This window comes from Stenella coeruleoalba, assembly GCF_951394435.1.
Source record: "Stenella coeruleoalba genome assembly, chromosome: 8".
Lineage (NCBI taxonomy): Eukaryota > Metazoa > Chordata > Mammalia > Artiodactyla > Delphinidae > Stenella > Stenella coeruleoalba.
In genome coordinates this window covers 55,901,143-55,924,754 of record NC_137154.1, presented here as the reverse complement: position 1 = coordinate 55,924,754, position 23,612 = coordinate 55,901,143, and the positions used below count along the sequence as shown (strand labels likewise).

Here is a 23,612-nt window from a genome sequence, read left to right as displayed (position 1 = left end):
CATCTGTCCTCTTTCTACTGATGAGCTGCGGGCCTTAGCTGCAGGTCCTTGGCAGTCTGTGTTCCCAACCCTGCATAATGGTTCGGTCCACATCTCTAGCCTCTGTGTACCTTCCTGAAGAGGAAAGCCACTTGTAACAGATCTTCCTTTAGGAAAGTTTTGAGAGAGAAGCAGGCCTTCTCGCTGAGCCACCTGTACACATCGGTCGGAGGGAACTTCCCAGGGCCCCCTGCTTCCAGCACCAGCAGCACCGTCATCATTAGTAACATTTACTGAGTGTCCGTTATGTGCTGGGCACTTTATGTATGTGACCTTACCCAGTCATCAGACTAATCCAGTGAGGAAACAGAGATTCAGAGGTTCCATGAGTTTTCTGGGATGACACAGCTAGTGAATGAAAGCTGACAGTATGATAAATACTTTACACGTGTTATCCTCTCATTAATGCAACGAGATGAGCATCGCCATCCCTGCTGAAAGGAGGAAGCTGAGGCTTATGGAGCAGGGATGTCCCGAGTAAGAGCTGCCCCGGAAAGCAGGCCTTCTGACTCTCCTTTTCCTCCCACACCCCTCCCTCCCTTCTCTTCCTTTCCTGCCCTACCCTTCACACTCTGTTTCCTCCTCTCCCTTTCTCTCCTCCTCCTTCTCTGCATCCTTCTCTGCCTCTTGAACACCCAGAGTATGTGGGACTGTGGCCACCTTCCCTCCACCAGTGATTCTGTGACCGTCACCTGCTGTGATCTGTCTCTCTAGGCTTTGCAGGAGGAAATCGCCATCTCTGGCTGCAAGATGAGGCTGAGCTACCTGAGCAGCCGTACCCCCGGCTACAAATCTGTCCTGAGGATCAGCCTGACCCACAGCACCATCCCCTTCAACCTCATGAAGGTCCACCTCATGGTGGCGGTTGAGGGCCGCCTCTTCAGGAAGTGGTTCGCTGCAGCCCCAGACTTGTCCTATTACTTCATCTGGGACAAGACAGACGTCTACAACCAGAAGGTGTTTGGGCTCTCGGAAGCCTTCGGTAAGCCTCCCAGCCGCAGGCCTCAGTGCCGTCCTCAGAGAGACAGTAAGATTTGGGGGCACGGGGCTCCTTTTCCACCTCCCTTGTTTTTTCTTCCTCCCTTTCTCTTCTCAGAAATACCTAAGGTCTAGTTGGACCTTTCAGTGACCATCCATGACCTAAAAGAAAGTACTCAAAGACCTGCATGTGGAAAACTTGACAGTTAAAAAAGAGGGTTACAAAACCAAAAAGGCCCTTGAAGAGCACTGTGGTGTTATGTGATGGGCTGAAAGAGGCTGGTGCCACAGAGATAGAGCCATGTGGACATTGCCCCAACCCTGCCCCCACTCCCAGCCGTTGGGCCTGAACTTACCCATTAAAAATATGGGAGTCTGGGGCTTCCCTGGTGGCGCAGTCGTTGAGAGTCCGCCGGCCGATGCAGGGGTCACGGGTTCGTGCCCCGGTCTAGGAAGATCCCACGTGCCGCGAAGCGGCTGCGCCCATGAGCCATGGCCGCTGAGCCTGTGCATCCGGAGCCTGTGCTCCACAACGGGAGAGGCCACAACAGTGAGAGGCCCGTGTACCGCAAAAAAAAAAAAAAAAGGGGACTCTGGAGCTTCTGGGTTTCTTCAGTCTTACTGAGGTGCAGGAGCTAAGATTCTTCCCTCATCAGAAAGGCCTTTTGGCCTCTTTACCTCCTTTCCAATCAGAGAGTCCCTTTGTTGATGTTATTGCTGTTTTTCTCTAACATGAAGCAGAAGGTGACAACAGCCTCACCTGGAGTCCCAGCCCCACTCGGACCTTGGGCTTCCAGGGCTGGCTGCGCTCATCTCAGCTTCCGGCTGAGAGCAAGGCTCCACGAAGGGTTCAGAGCCGGATTGTTAGCAGTCCTGACCCCTGCAGGGCTAGTCCTCCAAGCACTTAGAGTAACAGCCCAGGAAATCCCTCTCAACTTGAAGCTCACTCCAGTTTCATTCCCTTTCTAGACCTGGCAAAGGCAGAGTGAGGAAGCAGATGAGAAGTAATGAAGAGAGAAAGAGGGAGGGAGGGAGGGAGGCAGGCAATAAGGGAGTGTCTGTTGAGCATCTGCTCTGGGTGATGTGCTCCCTGTACAGTGGTATCTCGGTTAATCTTTACAACCACCCTGTGAGTCAGAAATTGTCCTCATATTCTGCATGAGGAAGCTGAGGACCAGAGAGGTGAGGTGACTTCCCAAGGCCACACAAGGAAGGAGCTGAGCTGGATTTACCCACGATCTCCCCTGTAGGTTTGCATCCTGCCCTACCCCACAGGGTACACTGGGAGCAAAGATGCCGTCCGTCACTGTTTACGATCCCTTCTGTAAACCAAACTACTTCTATGGTCTCTTCAAACTCCATGAAGTCTTACTACCTCTTTAGATGAAATGAGCACATTTAAGTGCCCACCAGCCAGTTAAGGTCTCTCTGCACAGACACGTCAAGGGCTGAGGTTTGCTTTCCTGAGATGACAGGGGACCAGTAGGAGGCAGAGTGTCTGCTTAAGGGACTCAAGGTCATAGGGAAGAGGTCACAGGGACATCTTCCAATGCATTCGCTCCTGCCATAGCGGGCCAGCAATCTCTCAGGGCACCTAAAGGAAACTTTAAGGGGCTGCCCAATTGTTAATTCCTGTCTTGATCATGTGATAGAGCATTGCCCAGTGGAAAATAGCATCTACACAGAAAGATACTTGGAAGAAACGGCATTCCTGTCTCTGCCAGTTCCTTTCCGTAGGGCAGTTACTGGGATTTTCACAAACCCAGCCTCAGGGAGCCTGCCATGGTTAGCCTGCCTCCCAGTGCCCCAGGAGGCCTGGATTTATGAAACAAAAGCAAAACCAGGGATTTTCAAGTTTTGAGCAACTTCCTAGTTTTCAAAGTTCCCTAACTGAGCTCCTTTTCCATGTATTCATTATAAATGATTTTTAATTTTTTTCTTTATTAAAGTATTATCATGTTCATTAATAAAATGTGGTAAGTGGACCAAAAAATAGAAATAAAGTCAAACATATTTCTATAAAAAAATACAACTACCTGTTAACATTAAACTTTATTTTCTTTTTTCATGTATAGTTTTTTTTAACAGAGATTTAATACCGTATATAACCAGTCCTTTCAACTCAGCATTACCCCGTAAGCACATTTCCATGTCACCCTGTGATCTTCATAACCGTAATTTCCAGTGGCTGCATAATATTCCTCAGGTGGATACACTTGGTTTGCTCAACCTCTCACCCCCTTTGGACCTTTAGATTACCTCCAACTTTCCACTATTATAAATAATGCTGCAGTGAAGGCTTTAGTGCCTAAAGTATTTTCCATACTAAAGATTATTTCCCTGGAATCGATTCACCTGGGTCCTTCAACTGGGTCCTTCATAAAGTATTTAGAACATTCGTTTAATGTTTCCTGATGATGTACGATTGCTCTCCAAAAAGGATGCTCAGGCCCAGCCTCCCAGTGTTAGTATTGCCCATAGGTCTGGCTGCCACTTAGGAATTTGATCCTTCTTCCTTTCCTACCAAAGACAAGCAGGGGCCTTGCATGCAGATCGAAAGCCAAAGAAGAGGCTTTGCTCACCGGTGCGTTTTGTGCCTTTTGTCTTCTACAGTTTCTGTGGGTTATGAGTATGAATCCTGCCCAGATCTGATCCTGTGGGAAAAAAGAACAACAGTGCTACAGGGCTATGAAATCGATGCTTCCAAGCTGGGAGGATGGAGCCTGGACAAACATCATGCCCTCAACATCCAAAGTGGTGAGTGGATTAGTACCATTTCAGGAACCAGGCCACGGTGTGACCCTTTTCTCTCATATGCTTTGTTCCCTGCGAGGCAAAAAAACACACACTTCAAATTACGGAGTGTTATATGTGATCAGTCGGTCAGAAGCGTTAATACGGGTAATTCCTTGGCTACCTTGTCACTGCTAGGCAGCAGGGATGCAGAAGTGAAGGGCTTCAAGGGTTTACACTCTGGGTGAGACAAACACTTCCCAGGCAGTTTCCACACTGTGCCAGGGACAGTGCCGTCACAGAGGGGAGCCGGGGACACTCTGGGGGCTGTAGAAGAGGAACACCTGACTCAGCTTCTTGGTTCAGCAGGGTGTCTCTTGGGAGAGAACTTCTGAGCTGAGTCGCAAAGGGTCTATAGGATTAGCCCTGTATGTCAAGGAGGGAGAACTTTGTAGGCAGAGAGCACAGCATGTGCCAAAGCACTGAAGCTTGAAAGAAGAGTAATTGGAGAGAAGGTTCATTGTGGTTTGAGCAAAGGGTGAAATGAAGGGAAGAGCAAAAGCCAGAGCCAGGGCCTTGAGCAGCTGGAGTGCCAGGTAAGAAGATTAGAACTTTCAACTCCGTCCAGAGGCAGATCTCAAGCCTCTGAAAGGTTTAAAGCATGCAAGTGACACAGTCGGATCTGTAGTTTAGATAGCCCTCTCTGACTGTGTCCCAGGATGGGACAGGTAAACACGGTAATGATGTCAGATCTCTCCTGCCTAATCTGTAAATGCAAGAATGCTTATCAAAGCCACCGCTTTGATGGTTGGGGGGTGTGGGAGTTGAAAAACTAATTCTAAAGTTTATAATAAAATAAAGATTTGTAAATAGATAAGGCAGTCTTTAAAATAAGAACAAAAAAAAGAGGCACTTGCCAGATGTTAAGATATCTTAGGAAAACTGCAACACGTAAAACTGTGTGGTGCTGTCACAGGAACAGAGAAATAGATTCCATGGGATAGAACAAGGCATCCAGAAACTGACCTGTGAGTAGTAATTAGGACTACGTTTGGCCATGAGTGTCAGAAAAGCTAAAATAACAGAATTGCAAACAAGGTAAAAGTTTGTTTCTCACTCACCTGAAAGTCTGGAGGTAGGTGATCCGGGGCTGGTTTAGACCTCTGCAGGCCTCCATCCCCAAGGTCATGGTCCAAGGTGACTGCTTCAGCTCCAGCCTTCACATCTACTTTCCAGCCAGCAGGAGGGAGGAAACGGACTGAGAGCAAGCCCCTTCCATTGTAGCGACACCTCCCAGCAGCTGCCCACACCACTTCCACACCTTTAACCAGTTACCTGCCAAGTGTAGCTGCAGAGGAAGCTGGGGATTGTAGTCAGTTCCAGACAGTCACACGTCCAGCTAAACAGCACAGTTCTATAACTACAGAAGGAGGACAGGGTGGATAGGGTACAAGTTCCTGCCACGCACCATGTATACATGATATGTGGTAGAGGGAGCATCACACGTCAACGGAGGATGGATAGGTGTTTTAGAAATTGGTATTGGGGGAAACGGGCTCCATGTGTGGAGGAAAAAATTCAGTTCACACTGTACACAAAATAAATTTAAAAGTTTGATTAAAGAGCTAAATTTGAAAGATCTTTAAAGTTAATAGAAGAAAATACAGGAGAATGTATTTATGATCTCAGGGAAGGACTCCCTAAAACCCTAAAAAAAAGCACGAACATTAGAATTGAAAAATGGTTGATTAGACTATGTAAAAATGAAAGACGTCTGTTCAATAATGGGCAAAGCTAACAGATGACAGCCTGGGAGAAGATTCTTGTGACCATAAAAACCACAACTCACTCAAAGCTTCAGTATGGAAGGGGTGAGGCCAGAGGCAGAGAGTCCAGTTAGGAGGCTGTAGCAACAGTACAGGAGTTAAAGGATGAGCTGGGCCTGAGAAGAGACAGTATGGATATGGGATGCAGCTTGCGCGGCATTGAGGTCAATCCCTTCATTTTGCTGGTGGGGAGACTGAGGCCCAAGGGCAGTTAAAGCACTGAAGAGACCCATGCAAGATCTGGGATCAGCCCGTTAGTATCAAAATCAGATAAAAACCCGTCTCTTGACTCCACCTCAGTGAGAAGAGTCTGGAAGTTTCACTTGTGTATTTCTATGAACATTTACTGGTATCTACTCTGTGTCAGGTCTGTGCTAGGCCGTGGGAATACAGAAGGGAAAAGACATTGTCTCTGCACATGAAATGGTCTCACTCTAAAGAGAGAAAACAGATAAGTGCAATAAAGAATTCTGTGCCGTGATGGAGACGTAGACTAGGCACGTGAGGTGTGTTCAGTCCATTTGAGAGGCAGCGGGGCTGAATGATTCAGAGCTTGGAAGCACTCAGAAGCGCTTCTGCTGTCATCTGTGTGATGTCAGGTCTCCCCTGTTAATACAGGGAGCATAATGGCACCTGTCTTACACACTTGTCCTGGGAATTCAATCAGCAAAGCCGTGTGGCCTGTCCAGGATGGCCTGGGTTTCATTATGGAGCGAGGCAGCCTTGGGAGATGAGTCTGGAAATGGTAGGCAGGGACCTGGCATGCCTTGCTTTTGCAAGGCGACCCTGTGGCCGGCCACAGGGGAGAGCCGTCTCCTGCTCCATCAGTGATTCTGTTCTTCTGTCCTTGTCCCAGGCATCTTGCACAAAGGGAACGGGGAGAACCAGTTTGTGTCTCAGCAGCCTCCTGTCATCGGGAGCATCATGGGCAACGGGCGCCGGAGAAGCATCTCCTGCCCCAGCTGCAACGGCCTTGCCGACGGCAACAAGCTCCTGGCCCCCGTGGCCCTCACGTGCGGCTCCGACGGGAGCCTCTACGTGGGAGATTTCAACTACATCCGAAGGATCTTCCCCTCCGGGAACGTCACCAACATCCTGGAGTTGAGGTATGTAAGGTGAGGCCTTCCTCACAGTCCCTAATATGTCCCTTTGCAATCCTGTGGGTCCACCTGGCGTGACCCACCAGCCCGAGAAGGGGGCAGGACAGAGCCTCACCTGTCACGCCCCAGAGGCCAAACTGTGAGCTGGGGGCTCTGGGGAAGCAGGCGCTGCTTTGCACGGGGCACTGCAATGAAGACAGACTGCCCTTGGGACAGGGAGATATCTTGGTATCCAGATGCTGTAGAAGGCTGCCGGCAACCGAGAAGCCCTTGGAAGCCCTTGAATCTTTCTTCTGTTTCCTGGCACCAAACTGATCAGAATTCATCACATGAGGCTTTTTATAAGGACAAGGGATGGTGTCACGGACTAGGCCCTGGTGCCAGTGTTAGCAAGCCTGGCCCTGTTACTTAACACGCGTCGGAGTTAGGAGAAGTTCCGTGCAGCTGCCCCACACTGAGATGAGACCCACGGGCTGCTCCTAAGACGCAGAGGTGCAGCAGAGCCAGCTGTCAGCCTCTGCTTGTCCCCATTCTGACCATGAGGGATGGAGCACAGCCACACTCACAGCTCGGGGAAGGGCCTCATATGTTGGATGTCTCTGTGCCTCCTTAAACCAGATCTTTTCAGAACCAGACCAGTCACAGGGTGGGTTTCAGGGTTATAGAGAAGCTGTGGTTAGAGATGGGGGAGCCCGACTCTCGCTTTCAGGAGAAATTGTACCAAGTTCCTCACAACTGTTTAGGAATTGGGATCTGCCCATTTCCTGGGCTGGGGTCCATGTGAGCGGACGGGCCCTTGAGCTGGAAAGCAGCCAGGGGAAAAGGAAACTCTCTTTTTGCGAGGCTTCTTCTATTTGCCTAGTATAACAGTTCTGCAAGATATGTATTACTATCGCCCTGACAAATAAGATAAAGGAGACTCAGGGAATTTAAGGAATCTGCCCAAGGCCCAGCTTGGCAGGCCCAACCCAGAAGGCCATCACGCAGTCTGCCTCGCCCGAGAATCGTCACATGGCCCGGTGAGGACCACCGTGGCTGAATGCCATGCTTAGTTATTCCCGGGAGGTAGGTGCCCGCTGAGAGCCTCACCTTGCAGCACACGCGAGAGAGGAGGGGAAGGCTCGCTGGCTGACCACAGCTGTCACGGCCCTCGAGATGAGGGTGCTGGTACTCACCGACCCACACAGGCACCAAGGAAGGAGAAGGTCTTTGGCCACGAGAAAATCAGAAGCTCACAATCTGTAGACTCACGGGAAATCAGGTGTCAGGCTGAATGGGAAGCAGCCGCTGATGGGATATTAGCTGCCTTTTCTTCTCTCTTTTATGAGTTTGACCAGTGTAGACATCTGCCAGAGAAGAGGGAGCTCTTCAGTGTATTTGCTTTAGTCAGCTGCTCATAGTATCTCTCTCTTTCCCGTGCCATGATGGAAAGAGCCGTGGGCTACGGCGTCAGCCCACCTTGGCAGAGAAACTAGAACTGGACCACTTACCCTCTCTGGGCCTCCATTTTCACATCTTTTAAATAAGCGACCCCCATTTTCCCTGTCTCCCTGCCACAGCTGTGGGGAGATTGTGAAAGACGGTAAGTGGGTAAGGAAGGGAGGAGTAAATTAAATTTGGAAAGAAAAACAAATTTGTCGACATACTATCATCTTGGTATATTTTCTTCCAGTCTTTTTTCCCAGGCCTGTTTCTCTGTGTCACCCTCTCCCTTCTAATTAGAGTGTATCTCCAATTCTGTATTCTATTCCGAGGAGAATTGTGGTGGGCTACGCAGCTCTCCATTGGGCAGTGTGCACACAGAGATGCAGCTTTTTTTTTTTTTTTTTTGTCGTACTGCTGTGGCCTCTCCTGCTGCGGAGCACAGGCTCCGGACGCGCAGGCCCAGCGGCCATGGCTCACGGGTCCAGCCGCTCCACGGCATGTGGGATCTTCCCGGACCAGGGCACGAACCCGTGTCCCCTGCATCAGCAGGCAGACTCTCAAGCACTGCGCCACCAGGGAAGCCCAGAGATGCAGCTTTGAGTGTGTGTATCTCTGGGAGTGCTTCTCTGTACAGGGGAGGGGATCGACTCTTCCAGCCTCTGTCTTACCCTGGTGAAAGCAGCTTGGGTCAACCTCATCCTCTTCCCGTAAGTCAGCAGTGTTGACGTAGGTGAAACCATGCCTCTTCTGTGATACGTAGCTGCTGATAAGTGAGCTCACTGACAAGTAATAGCCAATATGAAATAGATCAGTGTCGGAGCTGCTAAGTCTTTATTTATTATAGTATCGTACAGGACCATTGCTGTCAAGTTTTCAGGCTGCTAATAGTGCTTCTAACCGTGCTGCTAACACTTCATTCTTTCTTCTATTCCCCGCTCTCCTGTCTTCTGTCAGAAATAAAGATTTCAGACATAGGTAAGCCAACCGCTGGAGAATTTCCTGTCTCTCCCCTGCCTTGTTGCATGCTGTATGGTAAGCCGCACCTGTCAATCTGAGATCGCTCAATGGCAAACGAATCCTGTGTGATTGGATCGGATTGGGGGTGAATCAGCTACAGTGAGAGAAAGTCATTAATAATGGTGGGGGTGGGTTGGGAGAGCCTGAACTCCTTTCATCTCTACCAAAGTGCAGCACTTAATCTGGTTGTTTGTGGACATGACAGACTGAGTAATAGGGGGAAATTTTAACCTTGGCATAGTAATTTGAACACCCCGGTCTGCTTATCCTCAGAATGAATGATGACGTTATCCTGACTGTGTTGAGTGACTTGGAGGGTCACAGTGGGAAGTCCTGAGAATGTCTCATTCAGGCAAAGATCCTGGAAGACAGGCTTCAGATTTGTATTTCTGTGGGCATTCCAGGTGCCTTGGCTTTGGAGGCTGGGTTGCTAGGGGACCTCTCCAGAAGGTCTGCCAGCAAGGAGAGAATGGGGGAATTTCCAGACCATACAGACCACCCAAAGGGAGCAACCCCCAAACAGGAACTTTGTCACAGAGTAGATGTGTCGCGTAGGCTCACAGTGACCCTGCGGCAAGCAGAAATGGTCCTCGTCAGGCACGCCGGGAGGAATGTCTGCCTGTCAGCATCCCCTGTCATTGTGACGCTCGTCTGACTCCTGAGTAGTGGTCACCTCAGAATCCCCAAGCCTCACACACAGCTGGGTGACTTGAAAGTAGCCATGGCAGATGGGGATGTGGCTCGCACTGCTACCTAGGTGACTCTCAGTTATTCACGTGTGGCTCAGATCAGAGTGGCACATGGGGTGGTGCTTACTTGGGATAAGGATGGTAGAAAGAGTCAGGCAGACCCAGAAATACAATAATGTTTATGTCCATGTCTGTATAGTTATTAATGTAATTAATAACTATATAGATATAATTAGATATAGTATTAATGTAACAATCATATATAGTCTTTTAAGATACTAATAATAACACGTAGAGAGCATTTAATATGTAGCAGAGAGAAGGTTAAGTGTTTTACTTGGATTATAGCAGTTCACCCCCAAACCACCCTGTGAAGTAGGTATTCATGATACACCCAATTTACAGATGAGAAAACGGAAGCTCCCCAACTGTGTGACCTTGAAAAACTTATTTCATCTGTCTGATCATTAGTTTCTAATTTGAGGATAATAACATGTCCCTTGGAGAGAGGAGCACTAATGATTTCTTATTATTATTCCTATTATTACTATTATTATCATCATCCAAACAATTATATGATGATGATTATGTCTCCATTTTTCCCCAAAAAGGAATTCAGTCCTCTTACAACCAAAGACACATGTATTAAAGTAAATTAAGTAGAGTTTGGGAATAAGAGAAAAAAGGAGGAAACACATATATGTGATTACACATCAAATAAGACTCTGAGCTTCCTGGAAGCCAGATTAAACAGGAAAACAAAATTGTTTTCATGGTTTACATCATCAGAAGTGGGAAAATATGCCCACTTCTAAGCAGAGGAATATTTTTTCCTGACACTGAAATAGAAAAGAGATTTCCAAAGATCTCTGTGTGGATGATACTGAACTATGAATTGGTATGTGCCCTCAAGTTCAGTTTTATAGAAAACACAGTACATTTCGTATGAAAATCTTGGATGAAAACCTAGCATTTATCATTAAAACCTCCAATCAGTGGTGGTAACTGCCTGGGACACAGCCGGGGTACAGGGGGACCTAGCCGGGAAGAGTTAGGAGCCAGGGCCCTTGTGCAGCTTTGCTGTGTATTCATGCGGCCTTGGGCTGGTCACTTAGCTTTTCTGGTTTCCAATTGCATCATCTATAAATTGAGAGAGTTGTGTTTTTGGTACCTTTTGTTTCTGACTTTTAGCAGTCTTTTGAGGTATCCATGGTATGATTTCAGGGCTGGATTCCTGCCCTCTCTCAATTCATTGTTTTCTCACGTGCTAAAACCTATTTAGAAAGTGAACCGAAGCGGAAGGGAAAAACCGAATTTTTTTCTGCCTTCCAGTTTTCTAAAGACAATCAGGAGGGAGAAGACCAGGGCTCCGGCTCTGATTTTAACTGGTACCTGGGTATTGGTAAATCCCTTCCTCTCTCAGAGCCTTAGTGTTCCCATCAGTAAATGCCAGAAGTAGATTAAAGAAATTCTACAATTTTGTCCTCTTCGTCCATTAGCATTTACTGTTCAGCTGCTTCCAGGGATAGCATTTGGCTCCAGGCTGGTGCCCTTAGCCTGTGGGTGTGTGTCTCTTTCTTTGACCTTTACAGCCTCAATTCAGCCTACCATACTGGACATGCTCAGCACAGAGACCCCCACCCTGGTCCTTTGGACATCTTCCTCCCTGCGTCCCTTCAGGGAACAAGGATCCTCACCTCTTCCCAGATCTCTCCCCTAGCGTCACGGAGGAATGTCTGAAGCCTGTTGTTCAGAAGTACATTTGAACTCAGTTCTCCATCAAACCCAGCTACACAGATTATGTTAACTCTGAGAGAGACCTTAATTGCCTAGGAAAATAGGTTAGACAGACAGTATTAAGTATGACATACTTGTCTTTTCCATTGTGCAGTAACATAAATGTTCTGGAGGTTTCGTAAGGTGACCAGCTGCCCTTAATTGGGCATTTTTATTTTCTAATAGAGCAGGCACTGTGCTCAAAGATTTGCATTCTTTATAGAATTTTGTCCTGAAGTAGCCCTTTGAAATAGATGTGATTATCCCCATTGCTGAGATGAAAAAACTGAGGCTCAGAGAAATGAAGTAATTTGCCCAAGGTCACCTACCAAATGGGTTGTGGAGCTGGTATTTGAAAACCATGTCTGTGTGGTTCCAGTGCTCAAGCTCTTCCCACTTGTTCCGAGAACCAGTGAATCAAGTTCTGCCAGGGCTGCTACATGATGTGGGCAAAGGACGCTGCTTTGCACAAGCGGATCTTATCCTGAGACAGAGGGAGAATGCTCACTCACAAGCAGGGAATAGATTGCCTTTCGTCCCAAGAGACTTCTGGGCTCACAGCTCCTACTAGGAAATTCCCTACATTGTCCAGAAAGAGGGCAGAGTGAGGCTTCACTGTAGCTCAGTAACTTCAGGATTGCTACCTTATAGCCTCTAAGGTTTTCGTAGCTTCCAGAGATACCAGGCTTATGTTTAAGGAAGTAGAAAAGAACGACCGTATTCTATACGCAGCCCTCCTCAGGATACCGGGGCTCAGAATCGGATCAGATGCGGTCCCTGTCCACAGAACCAGGCGTGGGTCTCAGAGTTAGGCCATCTCCCGTCTCATGCATTTATGGCTTGCAGAGTATTCTAAGTAATGCCCTGCTCCTCCAAGTACAGATAAGCAGCGTCGGCATCCTCTGAGAACTCGTTAGAAATGCAGGCTCTCAGGCCACACCCAGAACTGCTGAACTGCAGTCTTCATTTTAGCATGATTCGTGGGTACATTAAAACTTGAAAAGCACTGCTCCTAAAGCCATGGTTTCCAAATCCAGCTGTGCCTCAGAATCGCTGGAGTGATTGATGTTAAAGGGACAGATGCCCAGGCCCTTCGGATGTGATGCGTGAGGCTTTCTTTAAAAAGCTTTCCAGGTGAACCTGATGTGTAGCCATATTCACAACCATCACCCTAAGACCCTTAGCGGTGGATGTTTCCTGTCTCTAATCCCAGACAGGTGGACCATCCTTCACTCGCTGATTCATAAATTCAGCAGGCCTTTCTGGAACGCTAGCTCTGCACCAGCCCGGTGCTAAGCACCGGGGACTTGAAGCCAGGCCCTGCCCTTGAGGAGGCCAAGATGTCCTTGAAGAGGCAGACAGCTAAGCAGAAAAGGGTCTTAAGGTGCCAGAAGTACTAAAAGTATAATCTGCTGAGGGTCTCGTGGGACCACAACAAAAGAAAGAGGGAAAAGCAGGGTCCCAGGAATCCAGGAATGGTAGGTATTCCAGATGAGGTGATGCTGGAGCTAAACCCCAAGACATGAGCAGGTGCCCTGGAGAGAAAGGCAGTGGAGCTTTCTAGGCCCTGAGAAGCAGTGTGGGGAAGTAGAAAGAACACAGACTTCAATGTCCAGCACATCAGAGATGGACATCCATCATGCCGCTTAGCAGTTTCTGGCATTGCTCAAGTCACTTCACCTCTCTCATCTCATTTCTAAAAGTTTTTTTTTAATAAATAAATAAAAAGCACCTGCCTTCTGTGGTAGCTGTGACGAAAATGAGGTTGTGCATATAAAATGCTAGCACAGTGTCTGGGACAAATTGGCACCTGGAGGTAGTAGCAGGTGCTTCCGTACCAGCAGCGGGCAGCTCTGGTCGCGCTGCTCCTGGGAGGGGTCCAGGCGCTGCTCCCGGTGCGGGTGGCCTGAGGAAGAAGTGAGCTGAAGATTATCCAAGAGCTCTCTGCCAACTGGAAAGGGCCGTTGAGCTGGATAATTTCATTCACTCCTAATGACAATCCTGTGAGCAAAGCAGAGCAGAGATGCCATTATTCGACCCTGAGGGACCTACCGCTTGGACGATTTAGGTGACTTGCCCACGGGAGAACCCACATCCTCTCAGTTCAAAGCTAGTGCTTTCTCCCCTGCACTTAACTGACCCCCCCAACCGCACATTTGTCCTTGAGCACAAAAGAGGGGCCACAGGACAATCCTGACCACGCCACCCTCTTCTGGAATTCACGGACCTGAGAAACGTCACCTAAGTGGTACTTCCCCAGGGCAGTGCAGAAAGACGTCAGCTGAAACCTCGGGCGGAGGCTAATCTAAGTGGACAGGGCCCCCCCACCAGACTCCCTCAAGGACCTATTTTCTGCCAAGGTGGATAGCAACCATTTATCATGAGTGTGATACGCGAAGAAATGAAGGAATCACCCCCTCCTCCAGCCGTCATCAGGAAGCAGAAAGATCAAGGCTGCCCCAGCGTTGCAGAGTAGGATCTAAGGTCACTGCATCTTATTTAGCCAGAATCAGTGCCATCTGGGAAGATTAAATCTGTGTTGCATTATAGGGCTGGTCACAGGGGACATTTCAAGATAAACAGGACCTCTCTCCTGTTACCACCACCCCCAAAGGAGAAGTAAAAAAAAAAAAAAGCTAAGTAATTTGATTGAAAATGCTGTTTAAATAAACTAAAAATGGAGAGTCCGTCCACTGCTGTGGGCTAGAAGGCACCAAGCTGAACATTGGAGATACAGAAAAGAATAAAACCCCGTCTCTTCCCACCAAGTATTTGGGAGACAGACACAAAAATAAATAGCCACAGCATTACGTTAAGTGTCCTGTAACCCAGATGTGAACAGATATGAATCTCAGGGAAGAGAAGTCAGGGAAGGTTTCCCAGCAGAGGTACCATCTGAGCTGACACCTGAAGAATGAGTAGCAGTTCAGCAGGCTAAGAAAGAGGGGGCCCGGGGTATTCCCCAGAACAGGAAGAGCAGGGGCAAAGGGGCGTGATGGCGCATTTGAGGGACTGAGCACAGGGGGTCTGTGAGGAAATGGCAGGAAAGAGGCTGGGAGGACAGAGCAGCCGCCGGGCACGAGGGGCCTTGTGTGCTGCCAGGCTGAGGAGTCTGAATGAGCCTGTAAGACATGGAGGGTCCTGGAAGGTCCTGGGAGGGAAGGCATTGAGGTGACGTGTTGGGTTTGGGGTTAGATCGGGGAGGAATGGCTAGGGGAGGACCCGGGCTGCAGGCAGAGACCTGCCCTTTGTTGAGGAGGTCATGAGACAGGCGGGTCAGGACTAGAGAGGCAGGACAGCTGGAGGAGAGCATGGCATCTTCGTCGTATTCAGGGAGAGGAAACAGGAAGGAAAGCCTTGAGTCTGGAGGCTTGGCCAGCCCCCAAGACACCGCCCAAAGCAAGGGATGGGTGTGATGAGGAACAATCAGACTAAGACCTTCAGAGAACCTGACACTGAAGATTACAGTGCCGCAGTCTCCATATGTAATTCAAAACCCAGTAACCTGTAAAATAAAATTTTGTTTTTCAAAAGGACCCAAAACTTGCATGCCTGATGAGATGCAAAATAGCTTCTTTCTAGTCTCTTCTGGTCCTCTTACTTGTACCTTGCAGGGGTATAGAGTGCCCCTACTTTGCTGGGGCTCTAGACACTGCTCAGTCTGTGCCCCGAATCCCCTAGCATGGTGTGTGTCCCACCGTCCGGTGAAAATGGCCAGTGCCAGGCCGTCCAGGCTGAACAGAAGGAGATTCCTTATTCCTTTGAATCAGAAGATTTTCCAGAGACTTGGAGTCCCAGAGACTAGCAATATTTAGATGCAGTCTGAAGCCCTGGGACTGATCAGGCCACGTGCAGGAACCGATCGTTAGCTTCCCAGGAGTTATGAGTCTGACTCCAGTCCAGCCTAGACCTGGAAGAAATTGTAAATCATACCTTGTGATAGGAAAATTCAGCCTTAATAAGAGATACCTACTCTGTAGTCCTCTCCAAATGCAAAAACAGACATAATGACTAATAATTAAAATACCGATTATGATTCTTAAGTACTACGTGCCATGTATCTGCCGAGTATTTTTCATACATGGTTTTATATAATGTTCCCAATACACCAGCAGGGGAGCTGTTCACATCCCCATTTTGCAGATGAAGAAAACTTGAGGCTCAGGAGGCCAGGTAACTCGCCCAGGTTTCAGAACCAGGAAATAACAAAGCTAGACCTGGAACCCAGACTGAGCTCACCCCAAAGCCCACACAGTTTTCCTGCCCAGTGCCTAGAGGTGGTGCCTTGTCTCCATAAGCCCTCTGTACAGTCGTGGTCTAGCTTCGCTTTCTTCTGTTAGCACAGCCTTGCCTTTGTGGCTGTTTTCCAGCATCAGAGCTATCCCCAGCACTGCTCCTCTCTTCCGTTTGTTCTTCCTTGGCTATTGCTGCAAATTACAAACTAATCCTGCAATTCATTTATGTCTGTCTGCACTAGGGAGACTGCTGGGCTCCTGATAAGTGTCACATGAGCGTCCACAGAAGATGGTATGGACACTGGTTGGTGTCCAGTCAGGCCGAGGCCTTAGCCATCAGTCCCCAGATGGGGGTGGGGCTGCTGTGGGGGAGGTGTTTGTGTGTCATTTTGTTCTGAAGTGTTTTTTAAAGTCAGAGTCTTCGTGTTTCTGGTCTGGATTTACCGGCCACCTCTGGTAAGCCTCACGGATAGTCTTAAGAAAACACTTACTGAGCACCTGGCATGGGCATGGCACTGGGCATCACAGGCTTTGGCAAGAGGCATTTGCATTCATAGTTGGGTGGGAGGGATAGTTAGGCCAACCAGAGAGGTCAGAAACATTGGGCAACCATCACCCCAAATAAGGACATTGTCCCCATAAGACTTTTTTTACTTGGACTCAAGTTATGCATCTCCGGCTGCCTGTTAGGAAAGAAGAAAGTGCTCACTAACTGTCGTGTCCTTGTTTTCCAGTCACAGCCCAGCACACAAGTACTACTTGACCACAGACCCCACGAGCGGGGCTGTCTTCCTTTCGGACACCAACAGCCGGCGGGTCTTCAAGATCAAGTCCACCGTGGTGGTGAAGGACCTCGTCAAGAACTCCGAGGTGGTGGCGGGGACAGGTGACCAGTGCCTCCCCTTTGATGACACTCGCTGTGGGGATGGTGGAAAAGCCACGGAAGCCACACTGACCAACCCCAGGGGTAAGGCCTTGCTTTTAAACATTCCCAGTAACATTTATTGGGGTATTTTCCATTTCCAAAAGACATATCTGTTTATTATTACAAAAAAATGTTGGAAAACGCTAAGAACTCTACGGAGGAAAGTTTAAATTGTCATAATTCCACCTGCCAGAAATTTTCCCAGTTAACATTTCCTGTCTTTCCCCCTAGTCTTTTTTCTAAGTGTTCTTGTGCATGTAATGCTCACCAGAAACAAACAAAATGAAATCACATTAAACAACCTGTTTTAGCAACCTACTTTTTTTCCTAAGTGATATATCGCAAATGTTTCCCCATGTCATTAAAGAGTCTTCGGTGTACTTGCTTTTAATAGCTATATATTATCCCAGCAAATGGATATCCCATTATTTAGTTATCAATACCCTCCTGCTGGATATTTATGCTACCTTTCATGCTATTGTTTGATAAAAACATGGCAGTGTATCATCTTTGCACATGTTCATGTGCTATAGGATGGGTTAACTCTAAGCTTCAATTCTGAGTGCTTCAAAAAGTTGGACCGCTTCATACCCACAATCACTTTCCATTCACTCATTCAGCAAGTATTTACTGAGCATGCAGTGCAATGTACTTGCATAAATAAGTTCATTGTAGCAGAAAAATAATACTTGAATGTGAATCTCTCAGATGGGAAAGGGGGAGAAGTGCTCCCTGAGACGCAAGGAAAAAGAGCTGTGCATGGGAGTCCAGAGCCAAGGGAGGTCCCTGTGTCCAAGAGACTGAGAAAGCTTTTTCGAGGAGATGCCATCATTGTCAACAGACACCCATCAGTGTATGTTTACCATGTTACAGACCCTAAAGCCAATGACCTATAGTGTCTAAGCCACATGGCCCTTAACAATAAAATAGGAGTAATAGTCTTCTGTGTCCACCTCCTGGGATTGTTCTGAGGGTCAAAATTAATATATTTCATATGATGTCCTATAAAAATGTCATGAGTGATAGTTTTTTTTAAATAGTGCCAGATTTCAGGGCGTGGTTTTGAATGAAAGCTGTAGGTTTTCAAATGAAAGCTGACTTACTCCTCCAAAAAGCCACAGTGCACTTCACACTCAGGAGTCCTGTATTTAAATTCACACATTGCCACCTAATAGCTGTGTGACTTTGGGTGAGTTGCTTAACCTCTCTGAGCCCCATCTGCCTCCTCTATGAAATAGAAATACACTGTACAGTTGTAGTACAGATTAACTATTACCAGGAATGTAAATACTTGCTTAGGACAGTAGTACCAGGCACGTGATAAACATCCCATAAATGAGTAGTTCGTATTATAATTGTTATATTGTATGTGCAGCATACAATGTATCATATTATTTAATAGCATATGTCTCTACCTCATATGTGAAGTGGTCAGCTGGTGACTCCACGGGGTAAATATTGTGACATCTGTGGTTAATCCCCTTCCTAATCGTGATTTCCTAATACTGAAAGAGTAGCCTGGAGTGGAAAGAACACTGGGCTTGCACTTAGGGACCCTGCATTACAATTTTGCTCTGCCACTCCCGGCTCTTGTGTCCTCCTTCTCTGGGCCTCAGGTTTCCCGTTAGTAAATGTAAGGATTGGGCAGATGGTCCCCGAGAGCCCTTTTGGTCGCAACCTTCTGTTCTCTTAGAATTAAAACAGTTTTTTCTGAGAATTTTTATTTTCTCAAAATCTTTTCTCAGTTGCTCTCCACATGTGTGTTCTCCACCCTCCCCTCACAAACACATACACACGCATAGATGCAGTGACAGTGAAGTCTCCCCAAAGCCTGTAATTAACCCAGATAGAAATGACAAGGGTACCACAATGTGCAGACACTGTGCGGCAGGGAGGAGAAAAGATGTCCATCTATATAGCACAGTAAAAGGAGAACAAAATGAAGTAATTAATCAGGGGACAGACTGCTTCTATTAGCCTGTGCAGCCAACTTTGTAAACAAGAAACCCAATTGATCCTGTAGCACTCATCCGTCCTAGCAGATGGAAGAGAAAGACTGAGCATAGCCAGGCAGACAAGAAAGCTCCTGTCTCGGTGCTTAAAGAATATAATTAATTTACGTTCTAGGTAGGGACAGAATAAAGGCTTCTTCCCCCGCTCTGAGGCTGCCGGGTCCTCCGTGTGAAATCAGTCTCCAGCCCTGAACAGCCTGAGGAGGGGGCAGGAAGAACCACAGCTGCCATGGGTGTTCACACTCAGAGGCCCTTAGGTGTCTTAACTCCACCCTCCTGACCGGTCATAGACACGTGGGCCCTGAGAGCAAGCACAAAGTGGGTTCCACGTTCTCATAATTATAAGTCCTTAATAATTATTGAGGGCTAACTATTACAGGTCAGACATTATTGTCCACATTTTATCCATGGAGAAACTGAGGCTTGGAAGTAAAGTGATTCCCCTGAGGTTGTGCAACTGGAAAGCTTTATACTTCAAGTGTCTCCACCTCTGTGCAGCTTTTTCTGATCCTTCTTTCAGTTCCTGCCCCAGACAAAACTGAACAGAATGAAACTGACCTGAATCTCCTTTATTTTCCCGTGAACCTTCCCGGCTTCTGTCACTCCCTGGGTCCATTCTCATTCCCAGCCCTCCCCATCTAGAATGTGTGCTCCTCAGGGGCACATCCTGTCTGCCTCTCAGCCCCAGGACCCCTGAGCAGTTCACATTTTGAGGGGGCATGTCTACCTGTCGTGATTCTCGACTTGGGGTATCAATATCACCCATGAGTGTTTTTAAAACAAGACTTGGTCCCGGTCCCAGCCACCCTATGAACTAATATTTCCAGAAGTGAGACCAAGCAGGTATCTATCAAAAAAAAAAAATCTTCAGGTGATTCTGATACATATCACTGGTTAAGAAGTGCTGATTTGGGCTTCCCTGGTGGCGCGGTGGTTGAGAGTCCGCCTGCCGATGCAGGGGACACGGGTTCGTGCCCCGGTCCGGGAAGATCCCACATGCCGCGGAGCGGCTGGGCCCGTGAGCCATGGCCGCTGAGCCTGCGCGTACGGAGCCTGTACTCCGCAGCGGGAGAGGCCACAACAGTGAGAGGCCCACATACCGAAAAAAAAAAAAAAAAAGATTTACTAGAGTGGTCCTCAACCTTTGATTTGTATCATTATTACCCAAAGTGCTTGTCAGAAATACAGATAGATGCTCAGGCTCCACCTGAGATTCTCTGAACCAGGTACCTAGGGGGTGCATTTTAGCAAGCTCCCAGGTGATTGTCACACACATCCAAAAGTGAGAAATATAGATCTAGAACAATCCCTTCCTTTCACAGCTGAGAAAACAAATGCAGGGACATCCAGTGACTTGCCTGAGGTCACACAGCTGGCTGGGGAGAGTCAACAGGTGGGACGGTCTAGCAAATGGAGGAAGTGATGTTGAATAATAATTATGACTTCTCCTTTCAGTGTGCCTTTTTTTAGAAATTAAATTCACCAATTTTCCCTACACAAATCCAAAGGATTGTTTTTTTAGGCTCTATAATTCTGAAATAACCAATGAAACTAAAATAGTAATAGGAAACTCCCTGGAGGTCCAGTGGAAAGGACTCCACACTTCCACTGCAGTGGGCCCAGGTTCCATCACTGGTCAGGCAACTGAGATCCTGCAAGCCGCGTGGCACGGCCAAAAAATAAATAAATAAAAAGATAATAAAATAGTAATAGACTAGAAAAATGTGAAGGATGATTATCTTGGAAGAAAAGAAAAATTGTTGCCAAAAAGGGATTTGATTATTATAATTACAAGTCTTCAGAAGTAGGTTAATTTAAACAATCCACAGTTTTGACATTGAAAAAGTTCCTCCTTGCCACTACCTCTAGCGCTTAACAAACTCCCAGAAGTTATGAGTCCAGGTTGTAGTGCCTGGCTGAGACGATAGGTGAAATTCTCCAGAGGCAGCAAGGTGGAAGGACCAGAGGGCTGGAGAATCTGAACACCTGGGTTCTAATCTCTGCTTCGTACAAGCCTCTGGGCAGCTGTCTTCTCGTCTTCAGAAAGGGCATGAATGTTGTTGGAAGAAGCTAATCAAATCATAAAGGGGGAGGTGCTCTGTCCACCCGCAGGTTTCCACGAGTATGTGTGTTGTTACCACCTCGAAGGCTGAATCCCCTGTTTTGGCTTCTCTACCCCAGGCATCACGGTGGACAAGTCCGGGCTGATCTACTTTGTGGATGGCACCATGATCAGACGCATTGATCAGAATGGGGTCATCTCCACTCTGCTGGGCTCCAACGATCTTACCTCAGCCCGGCCCCTGAGCTGTGATTCTGTCATGGATATTTCTCAGGTAAAAGGAGAAAGCTTCGTCTGCTAGAGCCCTGGGTCTACACACTCATCCTCTCGCCGGCCCCCAGCCAGCCTGCTGGCCGTTCATCTTTATATTACACAAGGCTGTAAGCACACTCTTGGTGAAGTGCACTAAGGACACGCAGATGGTTAGGGCACGGCGCAGTGCTCTGGAAGTTCACCATCAGAGGTGACAAGTGGGTGACAGAAGGAGGCTCGGGGGGCAGTGAAGAAATTTGCCTCGGGAAGCCTCGAAGGCAGCAGAGCCTCACACAGTGTGAATTTAAATCCATAACCTTCTGAATTCCCACTTTGGAAGCACTTACAGATACTTGAACATTGTCTGTTCTCTTTCTAGACTGTAAGCTACATGAGGACAGGAATTCTGTCCATCTTTTCCTCTACTGTAACCAGGGTACCTGGTATGCACAGGAGCACAGCCAATATTTGTTGATTGATTAGTTGGTTGATTGACTGATTGAATCCCAGCTTTGCCATTCACTAGCTGTGTAACTTTAGACACGTTGCTGAGGTCCTTTGAGCCTCACTTTTCGTATCTGTAAAATGGAAGTAATTGGCATTGGCCTGGCAGGATTGCCTTAAGAATATGTGAAATGGTGTACGCAGGCCTCCTAGCACTGCTTGACACTCTGGAGGTGACCGATAAACAGAAATTCTAGTCCTGCTTTCACAAAGGAGGTGACATTTGTGCCAGGTTTTGAAGGTTGAATAGGAGTTTGTTGGAAGAAAGGAGACATTTCGCACAAGGAAACAGCATGTGCAAAGGTTCAAAGATGTTAATGGGCCTGGAACGTTCAAGGAACATTGGAAAATTGGACACTGAGCATAGGGTTCTTGGAAGGAAGTACCAGGAGTTGCAACTGGAGGCATGCTTTGGGGCCAGTTAGGGAAGGACCTACCTTACCATACCAGAGTTTGGACCTTAGCAGGTGGGTTCTAGGATCCCGGTGTAGACCCAAGAAAGACACAAGGTTCTGGCTGTTCAGCGTGTCCCTGGTTTGTCCTGCAGTGACTTGACAAGGGGTGTGTCCTTTATTGCTAGATCCTTTAGCAGGACCTGGCTGGTGCCGAATCAGTGAACATCCATCTTGCCAACATTAGCAAAACCAAGGAAATAAGGAGGCTCGAATCACATTAGAGTTTGAGTTGGTGTCAGCAGTGGGCACACTTAGCTTTTTAAACCCCCTCGCTTCTCGGGGAGCCTGCACACGGGCCCTTTGCCACTGACCGCAGACCTGCTCCCTCTACTCAGCGGGCGGCGGCTGGGAGACCGCTCTGGTCATGCCTGTCCCTACTACCGATGTGTGTCGCAGAGCCCCTTCCCCAGAACTCAGTGCTGCTGCCGACGGCCCAGCAGCCATGTCTCTTCCCTGTCAGATGCTGGTGTGCACCAGCTAATATAATCGTTATGCTCCAGTGTGGAATCTGTTCTCTGCCACCTGTCTTTCCAGTATGGCAGGCCTCCCCTTGCTGGCTTGAGAGTTTCCCTCTCCAGTCTGTAAGCAACCATGATTTATCCATCAGGAAGCTGCCACGGCCTGAAGATGTGCGTCCAAGTATTTTCAGTTCTCAAAATGGGCCCTCCACCAGCCAGCAGAGGGTGCTGAAAATTTTCAGTCTACACATTGGAAAATTGTTTAACTTTAGCTAGAAGTACTGCCAAGCAGCCCGATCAAAGGCTTGCAAGACAACGGGCATAGAGTGGAGGGGGGAAAAAACCCACACTTAAATTTAGAAATCCTGGACTGAAATCTCTATGGCCCTGGTCCTCAACACCCTCCTCTGAATCTAAGCATGGGATCCTTTTTACCAAACTCTCCAACACAGGCATAACCTCTTATACACATGTACGGGAAGGGGGCCTGGCTTTCATTCTCAGAGATTCCTCTGTCACAAACACGCAGCTGCTTTACTGTGCCCTGTGGAGCAGGGAGGTAAGGCAGAGAGATAAGAGCACAGCTCACGCAAGAGTGCAAAGGGGAAAACCAAGGAACTCTCTGGGAGGAGACGAAGACCAGGCCAGAGGAGAAACTAGAGGGAGGCAGGGAGTAGAGAAGGAACAGAAGATGCTGCAGCCTGTGCAAAACGGGATTAGTGCTCAACTCTGCAGCCTGTGGCCACCACAGACACAGAGTATAACTCTGTCCGTAGAGTCCAAGATGACTTCCTGAGAATTTAGTATGTGCCGGGCACTGTTAGAAGTGGGGATACAGAAAGGTTACGACTTCACTTTTCTTGTTTAGCTGTCACCATAATCTGTCAAGGTAGGTATTACGTACCCCATTTTATAGATGAGGAAACTGAAGCTCGGTGAAAGAAAATGTGGTTATAAACGCAGAGCCCTGTGCTAGGTTCCCTCAGGGGTATGGAAATGAAATTTTTTTATGACATCATGTAAAACACTTTGAACTTCTTTCCCCATATGTAGAAGGTGGTAATAAATATTTCATAAGAGCCTAGCACAGTGTCTGGCAGCTAATAATAGGCTGTAAATATTCATT

The 23,612-nt window shown here is 47.8% G+C and overlaps 1 protein-coding gene across 1 annotated transcript in view; it reads left to right on the top strand.

Annotated features, from left to right (window-relative positions):
- TENM4 (teneurin transmembrane protein 4) overlaps window positions 1-23,612 on the top strand; it is a 2,953,681-nt gene that overhangs the window by 2,882,328 nt on the left and 47,741 nt on the right. The window contains exons 36-40 of the mRNA XM_079930721.1: window positions 754-1,021; window positions 3,631-3,774; window positions 6,433-6,682; window positions 16,553-16,785; window positions 20,937-21,091. Of these exons, the coding sequence (XP_079786847.1) occupies window positions 754-1,021; window positions 3,631-3,774; window positions 6,433-6,682; window positions 16,553-16,785; window positions 20,937-21,091 (1,050 nt within the window). The remainder of the gene's footprint in view (window positions 1-753; window positions 1,022-3,630; window positions 3,775-6,432; window positions 6,683-16,552; window positions 16,786-20,936; window positions 21,092-23,612) is intronic.